The 20,395-nt window shown below is 38.3% G+C and overlaps 1 protein-coding gene across 6 annotated transcripts in view; it reads right to left on the reverse strand.

Annotated features, from left to right (window-relative positions):
- Nucleotides 1–20,395, reverse strand: part of ALS2 (alsin Rho guanine nucleotide exchange factor ALS2) — a 93,279-nt gene that overhangs the window by 10,918 nt on the left and 61,966 nt on the right. For 4 of the 6 annotated variants that reach the window (XM_069068812.1, XM_069068813.1, XM_069068809.1 and 1 more), the window contains exons 16-29: nucleotides 14,506–14,576; nucleotides 13,601–13,667; nucleotides 13,071–13,273; nucleotides 12,912–12,977; nucleotides 8,975–9,073; nucleotides 8,214–8,378; nucleotides 6,521–6,632; nucleotides 6,116–6,193; nucleotides 5,730–5,863; nucleotides 4,695–4,862; nucleotides 4,248–4,368; nucleotides 3,237–3,394; nucleotides 1,468–1,590; nucleotides 419–595 (exon numbers count right to left, since the gene is read on the reverse strand). In XM_069068812.1, coding sequence (XP_068924913.1) covers nucleotides 419–595; nucleotides 1,468–1,590; nucleotides 3,237–3,394; nucleotides 4,248–4,368; nucleotides 4,695–4,862; nucleotides 5,730–5,863; nucleotides 6,116–6,193; nucleotides 6,521–6,632; nucleotides 8,214–8,378; nucleotides 8,975–9,073; nucleotides 12,912–12,977; nucleotides 13,071–13,273; nucleotides 13,601–13,667; nucleotides 14,506–14,576 — 1,742 coding nt within the window. Of the gene's footprint in view, nucleotides 1–418; nucleotides 596–1,467; nucleotides 1,591–3,236; nucleotides 3,395–4,247; nucleotides 4,369–4,694; nucleotides 4,863–5,729; nucleotides 5,864–6,115; nucleotides 6,194–6,520; nucleotides 6,633–8,213; nucleotides 8,379–8,974; nucleotides 9,074–12,911; nucleotides 12,978–13,070; nucleotides 13,274–13,600; nucleotides 13,668–14,505; nucleotides 14,577–20,395 lie in introns of those variants that run through there. The other 2 variants (XM_069068811.1, XM_069068814.1) reach the window with 2 other exon arrangements.

The following is a 20,395-nucleotide window of genomic DNA, read 5'->3' on the forward strand; positions in this document are numbered from 1 at the left end:
ATAAGTCATTACTTACAGCAGACACATTTAAAGATATTATCATGGATGCCCCAATTTCTTCCCATTCTGCCTAAGATGACTTTCTCAGATCGAGGTGTAATTCAAGTGCAAAAAATGTTTTGGTGTAGTCGTAGTAGAATGCATGAATAACACTATAATTGCATGTTCAGCAAACATTACAGGGGGGATTTAGTTATAATTTACTGATATATTATGAAACAAGGTTGGTCAGGGTAGCTTTTAAAGTATAAAGGTTACACATTAGTATTTTGTTCATCAATGATAATCATCAACATGATGAAAAAGAAAGGAAAGACAGGAAAACATAGTAAGTCATATAACTCAGTATCAAAAGTATGAAACGATCAGTATGTCTTTTAGTGAAACTACTTGATTTAGCCTTAAAAAAAATACTCACCTTTGCACACCAAGAAAGCTCAGCAGAGCCGTATCCGGCTGTTTGTTTAGTCGAAGAACACACTCCCAATAAATATCTTCTTCTCGATCATTTTCCAAGGCATACAGCATAAAGAGCGGTGGGTAGAGTCGAGGTAATAGCACGGGCAACAGTAATCCTGAGCTTGTGACCACATAGCTATAAACATTGGGGTGATAGGAGGGAAATAAAAAAGTTACAGCTGAAGAGACAGTAACATTTTCAGCCTCTAAAAGCCCATTGTGAAGAAAGGAAACTCTCAGTAAAGACAAAGCAATGAAAAATTAAATAAGAAAAGTGATTATTCAATGGGTAAGTGGTCAAAGGGACAGGAATAGTTTTCAAAATAACTGCAATCTATTAACGACTATATGAAAGCACATTCCAAATAATAACATTAAGAAAAATACCAGAAAAATAACTTCACTTTTGCTGCTGTTATTGTTACTTATCTTGAGCACTACAATGTGAGATAACCAATGTCTCATGAAATATCTTGTTGACCTCGAATGCATGATAAAACCATCTCTATTAACTCCTTTCTTTGTTTCTCTAAGAAGTCTGTGAGCCACTCTTCCTTTAGACTTAAACTCTGTCTTTCTGGTTTCATTTTGTAGCAAGAAGGCCAAGACTGACACAATTCAATCCCTTCAGCAGAATGTCCACTGACTGGCTATTGCCCTTGGCTACCATTGCTGCTTAGTGGAGCTATTATGTCCAAAGAATTACTGGGTGAGCAGACTGCCCATACTTAAGTCAGGCTGGTCCTTGGAAATCAGATACTGCCAACTACCAGGTATGCATGGGAATTCTTTCTGGCACTGTAGGACTTAATGGAATGTGCAAACACACAGCTCTGTACCATGATAAGGGATTAAGGATGATGAACCTAGCTAAATTTAGAAAGGTTCATGAACAGACACTCAACTTCCAATGGATGAATTTTTTCTAACACAGTAACCAAATGAATTCAGTTAGAAGCACCTCCTCACAGACTAACTTCCCCCACCATTCATCTTTGCTCCACTCACCCTGGTTCTGGAGATTCTGATCTAGAATCAGACTTGGCTGTGCAAAAGGACTTCCTCTCCTGGGGTAGTGGAGCAGAAAGTGGGATTGTGCTGCCCTCTTCAGGAAGATCAGGAAATAGGAACCTGAGGAAGAAGAAATCAACCATTTCCGTTTCCAAGATTAATAAAGTACCATTTTGTGTTCTCTATTTGTCCCCTTTAAGGTCAAGTGGAAGAATAATTTATTTCAAGTTATTCCTAGTTCACTGAGACCTCCTGTCATGGCATGGTTTTTCCTAGGTGAAACTACCACAGCTAGTTATAATGAAAACTGCTTTTCACAAATGGCTGATGTATTTTATCCAGACTTGTTCTACTTTTGTCTAAGTGGGTACTAGAACAAGAAAACTGTGATTTAAGATCCAATAGCCAGTTTATGTTGTAAGCCTTTTAAGGCAGAGAAAATATCTCTTCATTAAAAAAAGATTGCATACCAATCTTCAGCAAATAAACAACATAATATTATGTAATCGATTACCACAATTACTCATAATTAATAACCAAATCTAATATAAACTTCCTGAAATTCAGTTTATTTAAGTTAGACATCTTAATTATAGGACCATAAGCTTTAAGAGCTATAGAACTTAGTGATCATCTAGTTTAACCCTCTCATTTTATGGATGAAGAACTAAGAGGTTAAACAGCTTGCCCATAGTGAGGTTTTATACCGTATTTCCCCGATAATAAGACACTATCTTATTATTTTTTTGGACAGAAAAACACCAGAGGGCTTATTTTCAGGGGAGGGCTTATTTTAATGAACATTGACAGCAATTTTAATAAACAGGTAAATGTGAACAAAAAAATATACCAGCAAGCAAATCACTGGGGAAGAACAGGATGACGCGCTCACTGCTGCAGCTCTGATTGGATGCAGCTCGGAGTGCGGCATGCGTTTCACCGGGGGGGGGGACGGTGCATACAGAGGGTACCGTAATGTAGCGTGTAGCGCAGGGGATCACCTTCACTACAGTAGCAATCTCAATAGGGCTTATTTTCGGGGGAGGGCTTATTTTAGAGGAATCTTACACAGTAAGGGGAGGGCTTATTTTCGGGATAGGTCTTATTATCGGGGAAACACGGTACATCAGAAGCAGAATTTGAACTCGGGTCTTCCTAAATGGAGCACTCACATTCTGCTCAAGCACAGTAAAAGTCTATCATAATGTTGTTGGTGGAGAGGACTTCAGGCATTATCTTTATACTGGACTGTTATATGAAGCAATGTTTTAAGGACAAGAGCTTTATTTTATGTAAGGTAGGATTCATTTATGTATGTAGCAGGCACCAGGAACACTATAAAGAAGGAAAGCTACATGGTATAGTGTTACATGGTATAGTGCACTGCAGTTCCAGCTCTCCTGCATGTGACCTCAGGCACATTACTCAACTTTTCTGAGCCTCAGTTTCCTCATCTGCAAAATAAGGACACTGGCTTGGATGACCTTTAAGGTCTCTTGCAGCTATGACAGTCAATACCATTTTCAGATTAAAGACCATCTTTCTGATGGTATAAAAATAAATCCAACTAATAAGAAATAATTAGATCTAAAAATCAGTTTCTTTGTCCAGTATCTCAAAACTACAACACAAAATTTCTGGAGTCTTAGAAAAAACTGATGATTCTTAACAATTTTAAAAAATTCTAAGAACCAAGTGAGAACAGCCACACAGTTCAGTTTCAGGAACTGTGATAATAAGAACTTCAATTAGCTACATGCTCTGACCTGACCAGCTGGAAAATACGCTTAAGGTAGGACTGAATTTCTTTCACAGCTTCTTGCAATAATCGCCGATTGGCTCCCACTCCTACATAGGTCATTCTATACACTGCAACCAAGGTTTCTATGAGTCGACCCAAAGGGTGCAGAGGAGTGTCACAAGCCTGGAGGAAAAAGAATTATTTTAAGCGAGTTGGCAAACTATGCAGTAGTAGTAATAATAATGATGATGATGATGATGACCAATCATTTTTTTCAAGAGCCCTGAGACGTTTAAAAGATCAGAATTCTTAAACTGTAGTCCAGAGAAATCAAACAAAACCTTATTTTAAGACATTTTTAAGATTTCTATTTAAGAATATCACCATTTAAGATTTACTAATGTTTATGCACTTTTATAAAAGTGTTAATTAGGCTTGCCTTAGAAAAACATCATTCAAGCCCTATAGCAACATCTAAGACTTTTTCATCCCCTGGCTTTCCTTCTACATTGCTTGTTCCCTGTCTCTCATCACCCACTAATTGTCTTCTTGGAAAAATGGAATCTTAAAGTACAGAAGAAAGGCCCAGCAGTAGAAGTGAGCTGACCCTCAAACATACAAGTGTTTACTTCTGCCAACAAAAAATAAAAAGCAAGTTGAACTCTGAGTTGCCCACTCTGCCAGCATCACAACTGCTTAATTTGAGAAATGTGTTATAGAACAGTGGTGTCAAACTCAAATAGAAGTGGATCCCTGTAGGCTACATACTGACTGAGAAAACCACAAATTAACCTTATTTATAGTGCATTGTATTTTTAACTATTTTGTCAAACATTTCCAAATTATATTTTAATTTTGTTCGGGGGCCTGTTGAATCTGTCACTCTGCTCTAGAGTGATACAGGGATTAACAGATACCGTATACACTTTACTCAGAAGGCAAGCACAGAACTAGACTAACGTGAATAACATACTGTTGTGCTAGTAGTATGGTAGTGTCATGAGTTAAAAGCCAACAGAACTGACTTCTGGTTTACCTTTATTAAGTATTTCTTTATCTCATCATATTTCTCCACAGTGAAGGCACCACCAACATGCTGTGGAATGAATTCCAAACTTTCCAGTGTCTGGGTATGTGAACGACTTAGTATCTCTGGACTGGAACAAACAAAGGGTAAAATTTACATAAAGAAGCTGACATGATTTTTAAAATGTATGCATAACTACATTATCTAAAATTTGCTATTATATCCCAGAAGTGTGCAGGGGACATACATGGAACAAGTCTCAGTACCAAAAGCATATTCATTCAGTACAGCTTCTGTTCCCACAAAGAGGAAGTCAGAAGCAAACAGGAAGTAAGCCTACAAAGGTGATAAAATTCAAGTTAATTTCTACAACTTTCTCAGAATAAAACATTACACTTCGGGACTCAGTTGTCTGTGTAGGTTCAGTGTTTCCAGAGGAGGGGTGCAGGATCTCACCTATCTCGGTGCTGGCGACGGTTGGTGGTCAGGGCCACGGCAATGTTGTCCCATGCTTTCCAGACTTCTCCCTGACCTGGGTTCTCACAGCCTAACTGGTGCCAGCATTCTTCGAATACTGCCTTCCATTTCTCATCAGCAGGCACTGCCAGGTTTCCCAGCTTCCTACTAATAAAATGATATCAAACTTTTAGTGATTTATATCCTTGCACAAAAAGCATTTCAAAGCAGAAGAAAGCTAAGAACCTTCTTCATATATGACTTGCAAGATTCTGTGGAGGAATGGGAATGACAATGGTTCGATGTTATTAGAACAGGATAAAAAATGTGAAGTTACATATACTTCAAGGCATGTGACATCACACATGAAGTACTGAGTCTGAACTGACCTTCTTATTCTTTACTTCTCTTTGCTGATTTCTTGGTTGGATTTCTTCCAAAAACAAAGAATCTGTAATTTTCACCACTGAGGCTAAACACAACCTTAAATGTGTGTGTGTGTACATACACATTATACCTTATATATCAGGTAACATTAACAGATGCATCTATGTAATAAATGTAAATTGAAAAAACTGTGAGGCACTACTTAAGCACCAAATAAGTTTAAAAAAAAAAGACAAAAATGCATGTTGATGGGGGTGGGCTTAGAGAAACAAATATTTTCAGACAATGCTGCAAAATGCAAATTGGTAAAATAATTTTGGAGAACAATTTAGATGCAAGAGTCACAAATGTAATCAAATCCTTTAACTCAGTATTACTACTTAATGGAAATATATATATATGTATATATATATATATTTTTTTAATAGCTACTTGTAACAGCAATTTATAATTACAAAAAAAAATAAATTTCCTAAATATTTACCAAGTGGAGAATAGCTAAATAAATCTGTAGTATACAAGTATACTGAACAAACTTGGTATAAAATCCTGTAACAGAATACAATTAAGCATGACAAACATGATGGCAAAAGCATGACAAATCTTACAGAACTTAGCAAGAGAACAGAATCACTACCAGGTACTCACAGAACTTTGGGTCGGTCCTTTTCACTCTCATACAAACTGGGCTTGAAGTATGTTCCAGTAATTTTTATCCCAGATCCCCATTCCCCATTGAAAAGACCTTCGATATAATCACCATTTGGCATAGTCAGTGTTCCCTGAGTAGATTTAGGGAAAGAAACTTGTAATTAGTGGGAACATTTCCAACAAGGATCAAAAAGCAATCAGGCAGTAAATAAAGAACATAGCTTGGCTTTCATACCCATTTCCTCTACTGTTTCCTATCTTATACTCATAAATATCAATGCTATTTTTTTAAGAGCATAAAAGAAAAGATATGCTTTTATAAGTGTAAAGAAAGCACTAGGGGGTGGTATATTATCATGTAAAAATAATAAGAATTTTGCAACCTTTCCATTAAGGGTCCAGTCATCTGAAAATTCTCCTTCATAGACAGTGTCATCTTCAGAAAGTAAAATGCCAGTTCCCTATTTAAAGAAACAAGAATATGGTGGTAATATCATATTAAAACAGAGAATATGCAGAAAACCCTGTCTAAAGCCTTAATGATGAATTTAATACAAAAGGGAAAATAGAAATCTAAGAAAGCAGTTCAGATCAATAATAGGTAAAAGAGGAAAACTATAAAAAGAAATATTACTAATTAAAAATAGTAACTATATAGTAACTATACATTTATATGTATGTGTGTACACACATGTACATAGGTATGTATAAATATGTATCTATTTGTACTCATGTATGTATAAATATTTGTATATTTATATACATGCATACACATAAATTCTACTCACCATCATTTTATTAAGACTAAATGCTCCTTCATAGTACAATCCAAACTGGGTAACTACCACACCATTCCCCTGACACATATCATCATGCCACATGCCCATATATTTTTCCCCCCTGAAAAAGAAAAAAAGAGAAAAACAATGGAGATTAAAGATAAATTGAACAGAATAGTGGACTAGACAAGTGCATGTAAGGTATGCAAAACTTCAGATAGTGCTTGCCCTCATCTTTCTTTTCCCAGTGGATGTTTTCCCTACATGATGTCAGAGAGATGTCTCGCTACGTGAGACCACAAAAACACATTTTGGAAGCAAATTTCGCTTGGCTAATCTTACCTCCTCTACCCCCCAATATATCTGAAATTATAGCACCTCTTGGTGGGAAGATGTAATATATTTTATAAAACTTATGAACTTCAAGTACACATCTCTAAGAAATAATCACTTAATTCCATAAGAACATACTCTTTTTTGCCCCCTCTAAGGGCATACAATGAAAAAAGAGGGATATTCCAAAAACATATCAATTCCTCTCTTGATAAAATGGAAATTGTCCTATTAGTTTTTTTTTTAAAGCGATTTGGGTTAAGTAACTTGCTCAAGGTTACACAGCCAGTTACTTTGTGTGGGTGCCAAGTATCTGAGGCCAGAACTGATTTCGGGTCTCCGGACACCAGGGCCGGCGCTCTTACTCACTGTGCCACCTGGCTGCCCCATCCTAGTAGTTCTTAATATAAGGGAACTGATATTACTTTCACAGCACTCTTTATTTCAAATAACTAAGGATATGGTAACAACAAATACAATGTTAAAGAAATAAAATAGTTAAATCTACAGGTGGTTAAATTTTTTCCTAAATTTTTGCTATTAAATATAACTAAGCTTTCTTTATGAGTTTTTCTCCTGGCAAATGTGACAAGGTTATATAAGAAACATTATTTTCTGACAGTTTTTAAGGCACTTTGTAAACCATAAGTCCTATGTATGAGTTGTTAAAATCACTCATCCTAAAATTTAATTTACGAGATTGATGATGCTGCCTAGTATTTACTTTTTATTTTACCTCCCCAAAAGCAAATTTGAAGCAGTATTTAGCTTTCATAATAAGTTCTCTTCTTTCTCTTATTTTTCTCTAGAATGCCTTATGAGCTCTACCTCACTGTGGTGGCAGAATCCTCTTGTTTCACAAGCCTTTATCTATATGAAAATGTAAAGTTTCTTTCTGAAGAGGACAGTAGGTTTTGTGTAGAGTTTAAAAGAATACAGTACCAATATTAATTCTGGATATGTCTGGCCTTCTAAAAGTCTATAATGTAACTTATATTAATCATCATTAAAAAGTGATGCTAAGAACAGCTCATTCTTTGACATTTTTTCCTATTATTTAAACTTCCTCTTCTTTATTCCCTCAAATTCAGCCATTCAGCTCTTCCCTAAGTATCTCTGCTTTTTTTTTTTTTGCCTTTTTTGGAGGGCAACTGGGATTAAGTAACTTGCCCAAGGTTACACGGCTAGTTTTTGTGTGTGTGTGTGTTAAGTGTCTGAGGCTGGAACCGAACTCAGGTCCTCCTGACTACGGGGCCGGTGCTTTACTCACTGTGCCACCTAGCCGCCCAGTATCTCTGCTTTTTAAGATGTGAGTAAATCTTAATTTTCTCAGTTTAAAAGATGATTAACAAGAGAAGGAACACTATACCTTGTGATATCATCAAATACACCATATCCAGACTTTTTATCCATTACCCATTGACCAATGAACATACTGGGAGACGAGGAAGTCAGTTTACCACTGCGCAGAAGGCCATGACCATGACGCATGTTATCTTGAAAGCAGCCTTCATACACCTCTCCATTGGCATAGCTATAGTTAGGAGAAAAAGTCAAGGAGCAGCACACATATTAAGCTGAAACTTTCAAACATCGATCCTGAATGTCCTCTATTATTTTAGAAACAAAAGAATTTTAATCCATATTCAAGTTTCACTGGTAGTTCTATTTGCTTTTCATGTAGTATTACACATTCATATTTTAAATAACAACAAAAATGAATGAACTGAGGTCCAGTGTTTGAGGGGACCCAGTGGTTGTTATTTTGTATTACTACAAAATAACTCAGAGTTCTTTCCTCATCTTCTGTGATTTGCAGGTAATAGCAAAACTATAACAAAGGGGACAACTGAGACAAATACAAGAATTTTATAGGCAAAAATAATATTCAGGAAACTAGGAAAGCAATGTTTATGAGATTTAATAAAAATAGAGAAACCATTTTCCAGATCTTGAAGGCAAATTGACCTTTATATATAAACATTAATGACACTAGAATGAAAAGTAAAATTTAAAGTGGTAAAATTTCACTATGGGAATATATGCATATTAGTTTATGTTTAGCATATTACTACTACTATAAAAAAGTTTTCTAACACAGCTCTACCAAAATCTGAGGAACATGCTTACCTGTAGACGCCTTGACCACACATTTTTCCTTCTTTCCAATATCCCACATAATGGTCATCCTTGTTCAGTGCTTTATTTGGGACTTTGTATTCCCCATACCTGCCAATGCAGATAAAAAGTACACTGACTTTATTTTTTCAATGGAGAACTTCAGACACAAATAGCCAATAGAAAGAGGAAGGGTGCTAAGGCTCTCCTCATCTCCTTTACTGGTTTATTGTCCAGACCGTGCCCCCTAACTTGGTATTTCCCAAGGCTCTCTCTCTGCAACCCTACTCTCTTTTAGGTGACTTCATCAGCATTCATGGACTTAATTATTAGTTCATGAATATGACTAGCACATCTATATATCTAATTGCCTACTGGATATTCCTAGAAGCATCCCAAATTCAACATATCCAAAACACTGCTGCCAAAGTGATTCCCCCTCAGATGGCTCTTCTGTTCAGCTTTTAAAGCCTTTCACAATCTTGCCCCAACCTGTCTCTCTAGACTTACTGAACACTCCTCTGCCTCCCACATTCTACAATCCAGCCAAACTGGTCTTTCCTTTGCTCTTCTCACACAGCATTCTGACTCCCATGCTGCCCCCATGCCTGGAATGCATTCCCTTCTTTCTTCCACCTTGAAGAGTCTCTCTCTGTCTTCCTTCAATATACAACTAATGTACTACCCTCTATAGGAAGTCTTCCCTGATCCTCTCAAAACACTTGGTATTTACTAACTTTATATTTATGGTGTGTATGCTTTCATATGTTCTTCTTGTTTCCCCCATTAGAGTATAAAACCTGCAATGAGCAGGAATTGTTAGATTCTTCATACTTCAATCATCAGTGACTGTAAAGTACCTGGCAGAGAGTAGATGCTTCATAAAAACTTGATACTTGATTGGGGAATCCCCAGAGCCTAGGAACTACTCTTACTACCTGTTTAGCTCTTAAGTTCGAAAAGCAAGGAAGGAAGCAAGACCCACTCGTAAGAGTCAGTGACCAAGTGTCAGACACCAGACTCTGACTCTGCTGTGACTCAGTGCACTGGGGTTTTAGATGTTCTCAATCCAAGTCCAAAAACAGAATTCTAAGATGCAAATCAGTTTTTACTGTCAGTAGTGGGGAAATCTTAGAATTATAGATTTAGATCTAGAAGGGACCTCAAAGGCCACCTAATCCAACCCCCTCATTTTTAAGATAAAGCAACGATGATCCATAGATGTAAGTTACTTGCCCATGATCATGCAGATAGTGCCAGAGGGAGTTTTTGAATCTAGAATTCTTGACTTCTGGTTCAGCACCCCAACCACTAGGGCACATGGTGGTGCTTATTCTGCATAAGTTATGTAAAGAGATATCTGACAGGCTTGAAATGACTCTTCCTCTGAATAGTTACATATATTTAAACATGTAATATTTACCCACCTTCCACCACTTTATATGAAATTATTTAAATATATAAGCATAAGAATGCATGAATAAATTGTAGTCTGTACCAATGAAGGGAATACTGAAATGAAAGATTCATTGATATGTTGTAAGTAAATATAGGCATATTGCTAAAATAAACCTTTTCAGATAAGCTGATCCCTCCATAAAGAAAATAAAGATTTATACCACACATATGATTAACAGCCTCAAAATACTTTGACAACAATATAAATTTGCCTTTTAGTATATGATACAAATTCAGTTTGAGTACAAAAAAGCAAATATTCTTTATTTTGAGATAATGATAGCCATCTAGTGATGACTTAATTCTCATTCAATAAAAGTTAGTTTTGTTAGCAAGTTGTTGGGGTCTTGCTTTCTTGTTGCTCTCACAATTCAAAACTCAGATCCTCCACAAGCTACACATGATATAGTTTGCAAGACTGTGGGGTCCCCTGGCTGAGGCCAGGCTGTTGTTCAGATTACAAAGGAGGGATAGGGGAAAGAAAGGGATTTCTCTATAAACTAAAGGGCAGAGATAGCAAACATCTTTATAGCAACAGGGGCTGTCTGCTTGGTTGTAGAGACATTTTACATGCCCAGATGGCTTGGGACTATGCCAGAACTAGAGTTCTCTCCCCTGAACCCCCAAACTCTAGGAGGTCTTGAGTTGGCATTTTCCTCAGGGAAAGGCTGAGTGCAGACAGTTGCTATGCCCACTGCAGGACCTGAACCAGGAGCTGGAGCTGGTGCTAAAAAGGAGGGGATAAGGAAGTAGCTGTTTAAGCATCCTCAGATCACAAGGGCTATTTGAAATTACACTCAGGCTGAAAGGTGTTGGTGTGGGACAGCGATGGAGATGTGAGGTTCCTATTTCCACAGAAAATGTTGCATCTATGCGAGAATTAGGGATAGATCTTTGAAGAAGCATTCTTGAAGTACCCTGACCCCTAAGAAGCTGGTTTTTTGTCTCTGCTGAATTTTGTTCTGGGAATCCCCAGAAGGCCTAGAGCTGGGTAAGGGAAATGCTGACTTATGGGGAGAAGACCATCCCATTAATTTCCCTCTTATTAGGTTATTCTTCTAGACCCCAGAATAACCTGGGAAGCTGCTGGGACGGTAGAGAGACGTTGGACACCCCTCCAGAGATACCCTGATGTTTCACATGACTACACATGTATAACCTGTATCAAACTGCTTGCCTTCTCAATGAGGGGGGTTGGCAGGAAGAGAATTTAGAACTCAATTTTAAAAATGAATGTTGAAAATTGTTTTTACATGTAACTGGGGAAACACAAAATACTAAATTAACAAAAGAAACATGGGCACAATTGGAGGCTGGTCTACAAAATCACCAACTGGGCCTAAAGCCCAAATGCATACCAAGAATATGTTTACTGGGCTCTGTAATATCTAATGGAAAATTCTCCAACTTGCAGAAAAATCCTCTCTTATTTGTACATGTCAATGTTCACTTCACATGCCACTTCTGAGGAACCAGAAATGTATCAGAGTCATTTCTGTTCTGGAGCTTCATGGGTGGTACAGTGCATAGAGTGCCAGGCTACAGTCAGGAAGACTTGAGTTCAAATCTGGCCTCAAATATTTACTAGTTGTGTGGCCCTGGGCAAGTCACTTAATCCTATTTGCCTCAGTTTCCTCATGTGTAAAATGAACTGGAGAAGGAAATGGCAAACAATCCAGTATCTTTGCCAAGAAGAGTCAGACATGACTGAACAATAAAAAATGGCCTGGAGGTCAGAAGGCTTTATACAGAAAGATAAGGTGACCAAAGGGTTCTCTAGACTTCAGTTACAATGATGACAATGGCTATCTCAAGTTCTGACTGTACCTGACCTCAAGGCAGTTGCTTGAACCCATCCACGTTAATTTCTTTATTTCTAAATTGTCTTCAGACCCGTGCAATTCCTTAGGTTGTATAAACAGTCGTCTTTTCACATGTTTCTATTTTGGGGCTTTTCCTTGCTGCTGGAAACTGGGACTGGTCTCTATTCAATACAAGTATGCTGTGGTTTTTGATGTCCTGGGGACCTAAGATTCAAACCCAGGTCTTCTGTAGACCCTTAGAAGGATGTCAACTCCTCAGAAACTATTTATCAAGCAGTACCTTGAACAGAGCAGGTACTTCATAACAATTTTCTGAAATTAGTCAAATCAGGGTACATCACTCTGTGTTCATTCTTTTTGGTTATGCCACAGGGTGGGGTGGTATAAATAGCAGAATCAGGATTCTACTTGATTAGGGCTTGAGAAAACGGGGTGTTAGCTGGGGCTGTCAATACCTAAGTGATCCTGAACAAGTCACTTAACTTTTTGTGAAGACTGGACTAGGAACCTCAAAGGTGCCTTTCAGCTCTAACATTCCAGGATTCACAAGCCTTGAGCATTTCTATTACTGAAAAGTACTAAAAGATTTCCTTCCTTCCTTGAACATGAAAGAATACAAACCGCTCCCTCACCCTCATTCCAACAGATGAGATATAATGTTTTCTTACCCATCTTCTAGGCCATTTCTGAACATGCCATTATATATCTTTCCATCAGTCCATTTCAAAGTCCCTCTGGAATGGAGTACATACATAGATTATTTCAGTTTAGCACTCTGTACATATGTTGCCTCCTATTTCTCTCATCCCAAATGTGTAACACGTTACCTGCCATGGGGTTTCCCTGAAAGCCATCGCCCATCATAAACAGCATCCTTTAATCGGGGGTCCTTGTAGAAGGTGTATCTGGCACTTCGAGAGATAGGAGGTTCTTGCCTCTGAACACTGCTTCCACTTGCATAAGGGGGAAAATCAGACATACCTCTGAGAGCTTGGTCCACAGCTTGGCTTATAGCCCGTAACCATTTAGTCTAGATGGAAAAATGTATAACAGGGAGACAAAGCAACAACTCAGCACGTGCAGCTTTTAATAGTCGTTCTGGTTGGTGTGAGAACTGCTCGCCGTCTCTTAAAGCTCTCTGTAAATGTGAACTGTGGTGCAGAGTAACTCCACACTCATTACTACCCTTTAAAAGTCAACTGTCAAAAAAATCAAAAGTGTGAAAGCTCAATTCAATGGAGGTTTATAGGAGACAATGCAAACCCAGTCACCACAGCCAAATAAAATCAAGTCGTTTCTGCTGTTATTCTTATTTTATGACTGGGCTGGCCACAGGTACATGTACACAAGAACTTACTTTTTCCTGTGGTGTTGATGAAACAAGAATAAACTGTTCTTCAGGCGTAGTTATCTTTAAGCCATTCCTAAAAAAGAAACAAGACTAAATACAGTCAAATGTCACGAAACTTCCTGTGCCAATTAAAAGGTAGGAAGAAAACTACAGAATTTGTTACCCTTGAAAAACTTAGGGTAATGTGATCATCTTAAAGGACCTAATTTGAAGTGATCATCATTATTATTATAACTGTTTACAGAATGTAGAAAAAGTCATGTTATTTCCTATGTAGTACCACAGAAGGATGCTAAATTCCTTTCCAGGGGTGGGGAACCAACAACCTCAAGGCCACATGTGGCCCTCTAGGTCCTCAAGCGCAGCCCTTTGACTGAATCCAAACGTCACAGAACAAATTCCCTTAATAACAGGATTTGTTCTGTAAAACCTGGACTCAGTCAAAAGGCCACACCCAAGGACCTAGAAGGCCACATGTGGCCTTGAGACCACAGGTTCCCCACCCCAGTTTTATGCCTTTACAGTAATATCTTGGCTCCTATATCTATGATTTTATCTCCCTGGTACAAATTTTAAAATGTAATCTATTGTATTAAATCGTAGGAAATTAAGTTTTGTAACTAGGTAGAGAGAATAGAACTAGGTAGAGAAAATAAAGGAGGCAGCTAGGTGGCTCAGTGGATAGAGTGTTAGGACTAGATTCAGGAAGACCTGAGTTCAAATCTATACTCAGGCACTTACTGGCTTTGTGACCCTGGGCAAGTCACTTAACTTCTATTTGCCTTAATCCACTGGAAAAGGAAATGGCAAACAACTCCAGTATCTTTGCCAAGAAAACCTCATATTGGGGTCACAAAGAGTCAGACGTGACTGAGCAACAGAGAGAATAAATGTGTGAGGAAACTACTTACACACTACCAACTTCTTCTGAAATAGGTTCCACCCACAGAGTAGACAAGGGGAAAATATGGTGTGTAGAGAACTATAAAAGAAGACAAAATCACAGAGTTGATCGATTGAGTGATTCATTTCACATGCATTTACAGAGCACCATGCTAGGCCAGGCAATACTGATAAGCACAGCCAGCTGTTACAAGGGAACGAGAAGCCCCTGTACTCAGGCAACTTTACATTGCTTGGGGGAAAGAACTTGAACAGAGAAAAGTGAATACAAAATATGTACAATGTAAATGCCAGATAACTGAGGAGGTAGGAGAGCAATAGCACTATAAGCCACAGGTAGCACCTGAGGAAAACAAGTTCTGTTCTGTACCAACCACCACCATTTTGTATAAGTGCTTCAGTCATGTTACTCTGTCTTTGAGTTCTGAAGTCCATAGCTTTAGAAGTTCAGTTTTCCTCCGAGTTAAGTTTAAAAGTTTAGTTTCCCTATAATTAATAATTTTAATTAAAAGAAATCTGTTATCTCTATTCCACTAGCTATTCTTCAAAAATTCTGGTTTGTTATTCGGGTACCATCACTAACTTTGCAGGAGGACACAATCAATGAACAACAAGATGGAAGGAGGAGGGGCTGTGTAATGGGAATGTAAATTTTGAAGATCTTCCCTGCCCCTAGGCTAAAGTGCACCTGGAGCCTGGGCCGGGAGGCTTGTTTTTCAGTAGATACTTCTTGATTGGCCAGTGGGTCAATAAGGTTGTTAAATTCTCTGAGCCAGGAGAGGGCTATATAAGCCCTGATGTGTAGCTTTGTTTTGGGGCTCACTTTGAGAAGTGTTCTGTGATTTGATCTGGATTCTGGGAAGCCGTTGTCCAGAGCCCCCCTGGCTTTGAAAAACCCAGATGTTGATTTGGTATGGATGTAATGGTTGGACAGTTTGGAAAGCTGTCTACTTGATCTGTTTCTCTGTCTTGATAATTCTGCCTGTATACTTTGAAGTTCGGGGTGCTGACCTTTTTCCCCTGAACGAGGTAAACGATACATGTTTGACTGATTAAAGTAAGCTTGTTAACCCATTTTGAGTTGCTTTCCTTTATCAAAGCAGATCCAAGAACCTGTGTTGGCAACAAACCCTGAGGACGCTTGGGGTGCTGCTACAGGCTGCTAGTCCTATATAACTTATGTCCTGTCAATCATACTGTCCCCCACATCTATGATGCTTTTGATTTTATAACCTGCCTTATACATTTTTTTTGGATCCTTCTCCTACTGTAAAAATGCTCTGTCTGCCCTCATTTGAAGTCTTTTTGCCTTGCTGAGGAATTTTTAAATTTATTACCTCTTTTAGGGTAACTGCTAGCCTTACCAATAAACTGAACATGCCTAGAACGTTGTACTTCAATTTAACTTAATTCAACTGTGACAACTAGCAACCATAAAGGGATTAGGGAGGAGGATGATCCTTGGAGCATTGTCTTAGGGGAACCCCCTTCACAGTGCTATGGTGAAATTTTCACAGGGTGGAGTAGTGGTGTGGATTTCTTTGCAGAGGACTGCACCAGAGACCTGACTCACCCCTCAATCCCACTGTTCTGTTTGTGTTTAGTACAACTGTTTGACAATGATTGACAATCATATAATCAGGGAAGCCCTCTCTCCTCCCCCATACCCAGACTACAATTAGTGCCCCTTTAAGAAGTGGTTTGGGAAGCCTGGAAGCAGGGGATTCTTCCCAGTTGAAAAAAGGAGGTGGAGACATGTATTATTGATGCCCCTTCAGAGAAGTCATAAAGTAAACTCCAGGCCACTCACTGATGTTAGCAGGAGGGGAAGTTAAGTCTTGGACCTCCTCTTATAACTGGTAAGTAGGAAATGAGTGACACTTCTTATTCAAGAAGGGGTTGGGGAAGCTCAAACTCTTCCCAGTTGGAAAAGGGCGTAACTAAAAATAAAGCAAAATAAATTTAAGATACATAAGAAGAGTCCCAAATTCACCCTGAAAAGGAACTTCTACTTGTGAACACTGATTTTTAAGTGTCAGTGTTCTTGTGTCTATCTTGTCACATTTGTTTTTTATAAGCCAAACTAATTGGTTTTTTTTTTCCCCTTGGGGTCTGGTCAGCTGAAGGAGAAATACTGAAAACTTTTTTCTTCAGAAACAAAGCCTTTCTGTCTTTTTTAACTCTGGGCAAGGTAGAAGGCAGACAAGTGACACAGATAAGGGGGAATCTTTGTTCCCAGTTTGCAGGAAATTTATGGCATCATGAACTAATTAGAGACTAAATGTGTGACTGAAATGTAATTTCTCTACTATGAATTTCCAATATATATGCTTTGAATGTTTTTATAAATGCTGAAATCTTTTAGTGAGTTTTGTAAATCTCTGTTGATTTTAAGGAAAAATGAGACCAGAACTGCAAAAGTTACAGGGAAACATTTAGACCTTTTAAAATTCTATCCCCAGAAAGTGACAGATTTATTGTCTTTGTGCAAGAGGGAAGGTAATTGCACTGATGAGAGAAAAGAGAACCAAAGCTAGTGTGAAAATAGTACAGTATGGACAAGCTTTTCCTTGGCTTGAAAAGGAGGCAACATATAGTATGATAGTCTGAAGGTCTGCTAGGATCAAAATGAAGGGTTTTGTTTTTTTTTTTAAACAATACGGGAGATCAACTTCTGGTCAAGATGGCTGCCTGAAAAAGGGAAGAAAACCCAGCTCTGACATACCTATTCTAGCAAAAACCTAAAAATTATACCACATGGAATGATGATCTAGAAATTCAATGAAAAGCAAGTGACTTCTTCCACCCCAGAAATGCAGCTAGAAGCTTATGGGTAATAGTTAAAGGGGTTTCTCTCCCAGTATAACCAGAGATGGGACAGAGACGTGTAGCCTCTAAGGCTCTGTACCCAGAGGCTGCAGGAGCAGAGATTTCTACCACATTGGGGGACACTGAGAGCTACCAGAAGTGGTGGTGACCAGCATGGTTTCAGCCACATTCTGAAAGGGAACTCCCCAAGCCATGGGGTCTGAGTTCCCTAGCATTCTGTCTTTAGATGCCATGGAAGGCCCTGAAGCACCCTGACTCTTAAAGATCCTAAGGGGGTTTAACCCAAGGAGATAGAGCTTATCACAGGAGCCCAGGTGAGCCTGATTGAGTAGGGCTAACTGCTCTACTCAAAAGCACCACAGGAAGCTGAATCTGGCTCTGGCACAAAGACTGAATTCAGGAAGGAGGAGACATCAGAAGGCACTATAAAGAATTGTTGCAGATCCACAGATACCCTAAAATCCAACTTTCAAGGAGAGAGTTACTCCATAACAACTCTAAGCAGAAACACAAAAGAAAAAATGGATTCCCCAAATGGACACAATTAGAAAAAATGAAACCAGCTAAAATATAAAATAAAAATTACAGAGAAAAGAAATGGAAGAACAGTTTATAACAGACACAAGTAAACTTTACCCAAATGATAGTATCCTTGAATATTAGAATGGACCAAAGAAAAATCAATTACCACAAGATAGCAAGAAATATTAAAATAAAATCAAAAGGTTGAGAAAAGTAAGAGAAAATGTAAGGTATATGTTATCAAGAACAAATGACCTAGAAAACAGGTCAAGAAAAGACAGTTCCAAAAAAGGAGTTCAAGTGCCAAGGAATCATAGTCAAGATCAAACAAAACCTAGCAGTTTCCATTATAAACAAGAGATCTTAGAATACAATATACCAAACAGCAAAAGGGACAAGCTTGGGGTGGCTAAGATGGTGCAGTGAATGGAGCACTGGCCCCAGAGTCAGGAGGACCTGAGTTCAAATCTGGCCTCAGATACTTAACACTTACTAGCTGTGTGACCTTGGGCAAGTCACTGAACCCCAATTGCCCTGCCTTCCCCCTACAACAAGCAAAAAAACCAAAAATAAACAACAAAAAACCAAAACAAAAGGGACAAGCTTACAACCAAGAAAATCTTACCCTGCAAAGCAGAACATAACCTTTAATGGAAGAGGACTTTTAAGCATTCCCCCAAAAAAAGCCTAGAACTGAGTAGGGACGATGAATGTGAACAAGAGAGTCAAGAAAAAGCCAGAAGGGTAAATATGAGCAACTGGAAGGGGCTGTATGAGGATGGCAATGTTAACATTCTAATAGAAGAAAAGTATCTCTTTAAAAAATCTTATTGTCTTTAAAGGGCACTAAGTTAAACCTCAGGTAGATTGGTTCAGTTCTGAAGGCAGGGGGAAAAGAGAAGATATAAAAGGAATACATTAATGTAGAAAGGAAGAAGCAGGGGGTGGAACTTGCTATTTCTCAATATTGGAATGTGTAAGAAGAGTAAATAAACATGAAGGAAAGAGCAGCAGGGGTAAGCATCAGACCAATCTCACTCTTATCTGAGAGTAATTATACATATACACACAAACACATAGGCATAGTGTGGTGCAGACAGACACAAAACTCAACAAGGAAACAGGCAGGGATAGGCAGAAGGAGAGAGTTAAGAGAGAGAACAATATCTGGGAGGGCAGAGTTGCAAGCAAAATAACTTCCTCATCTTGAAGAAGCAATTGAAAAGAAAAAAGAAAAGCAAACAACTAGAAACTAAGGGGGTTCCCATCAAATGGAGAATGGCTGAACAAATAATGACATATGCATGTAATGGAGTATTCCTGCACTGTAGGAAATGAAGGACATTTCAGAGAATCCTGAAAGTATGAAGAGATGTAGAAAGCATGAGCTGAACGGAGCAGAACCAGAACAATTTATTCTAGGATGACACTGTTAAGAAAAACAACTTTGAAAGACATATGAACTCTAATCAAAGCAAAAACCTACTCCTCCTCCAGAGGACTGATAAAAAAATGTCACCTACTTCCTGTTAGGTGTCAAAAAAGGAAAATTTTGGTACATGCCCCATGTAGATTTGTCTTGTTTGACTATGTTTATGGTTTCCCCACAACCACTATCATTTTTAGTTGCAAGATGAGGTAAGGCTATATAGTTATATTCCCCTGAAAGAGGGACATGAAAACATTTTAAAATGCACAGAAAAGAAGGAAGCAGGCCAGTTTTAAAAGTAACATGTTGGATTTATTACATAATTTTTTAAAAAGCAAAAGGTATGAAAAGAAAATTCAGTTTTATATACAATCCTCTTTTTGTGTTCTGCTGTATATGGAAATGCTTTTTTTGGGAGTGTTTAAGTTCAGAATAAGAAAACTTAAAACAAAAAAATAATGAGAGGGATCTAGGCATATTTGCAAGCAGCAGAAAAGTAGTGGATCGGAAGATACTGAAAGGAAGAGTAGGAAAGGAGAGACTGAACATTACAAAGAAAGAAGAAGATAACTGAAGGGGAAGATCTCCTTGAGGAGTAAGGAGAGAATGGGATCAAGGTGACAGTAGGAGTTGGGAAGGAGAAGGGCCACATTCTGAGAGTGAAGAAGAGGAGGTGGAGATGTTATTGAGGTGAGCTGAAATACAGAGCTGGGGAGAAGAGTTTCATTGTGGATGGCCTCATTTTTCAAGGGAAGTAGGGGGTGAGAACCTCTGCTGAGAAGGATAAGATAGTTAAGTGGTACAGGTACCTTGAGAAAAGAAGGAATGGTTTGGAAGAGAGAATAAGATTGTCAATCAAGGAGGAGAAGAGGATTGGAGTATAGTAAGGGCTTACTTACTTAGGGGAGACCAGAAAACAGTTATACTGGGCCCAGTTACTGAAAATCTACCCTATCATATAAATGCCAAATGTAATTACCTAAACATTTCTACGATCATTCAATGAATTAGTTCAAAGTTTTTGGCAACAGACGCTATAGATGTTTCAAAAAACCATTCATATCAATTAATATAGGCATGGTATTCAATCCACTAGAATGAGTCTTAAGAAGCTAGGG

The sequence above is a fragment of the Petaurus breviceps genome, unplaced genomic scaffold (genome assembly GCF_028583685.1).
Source record: "Petaurus breviceps papuanus isolate PSGF00001 unplaced genomic scaffold, PetGlider_PUasm1.0 90769, whole genome shotgun sequence".
In the NCBI taxonomy this organism is placed as follows: Eukaryota; Metazoa; Chordata; class Mammalia; order Diprotodontia; family Petauridae; genus Petaurus; species Petaurus breviceps.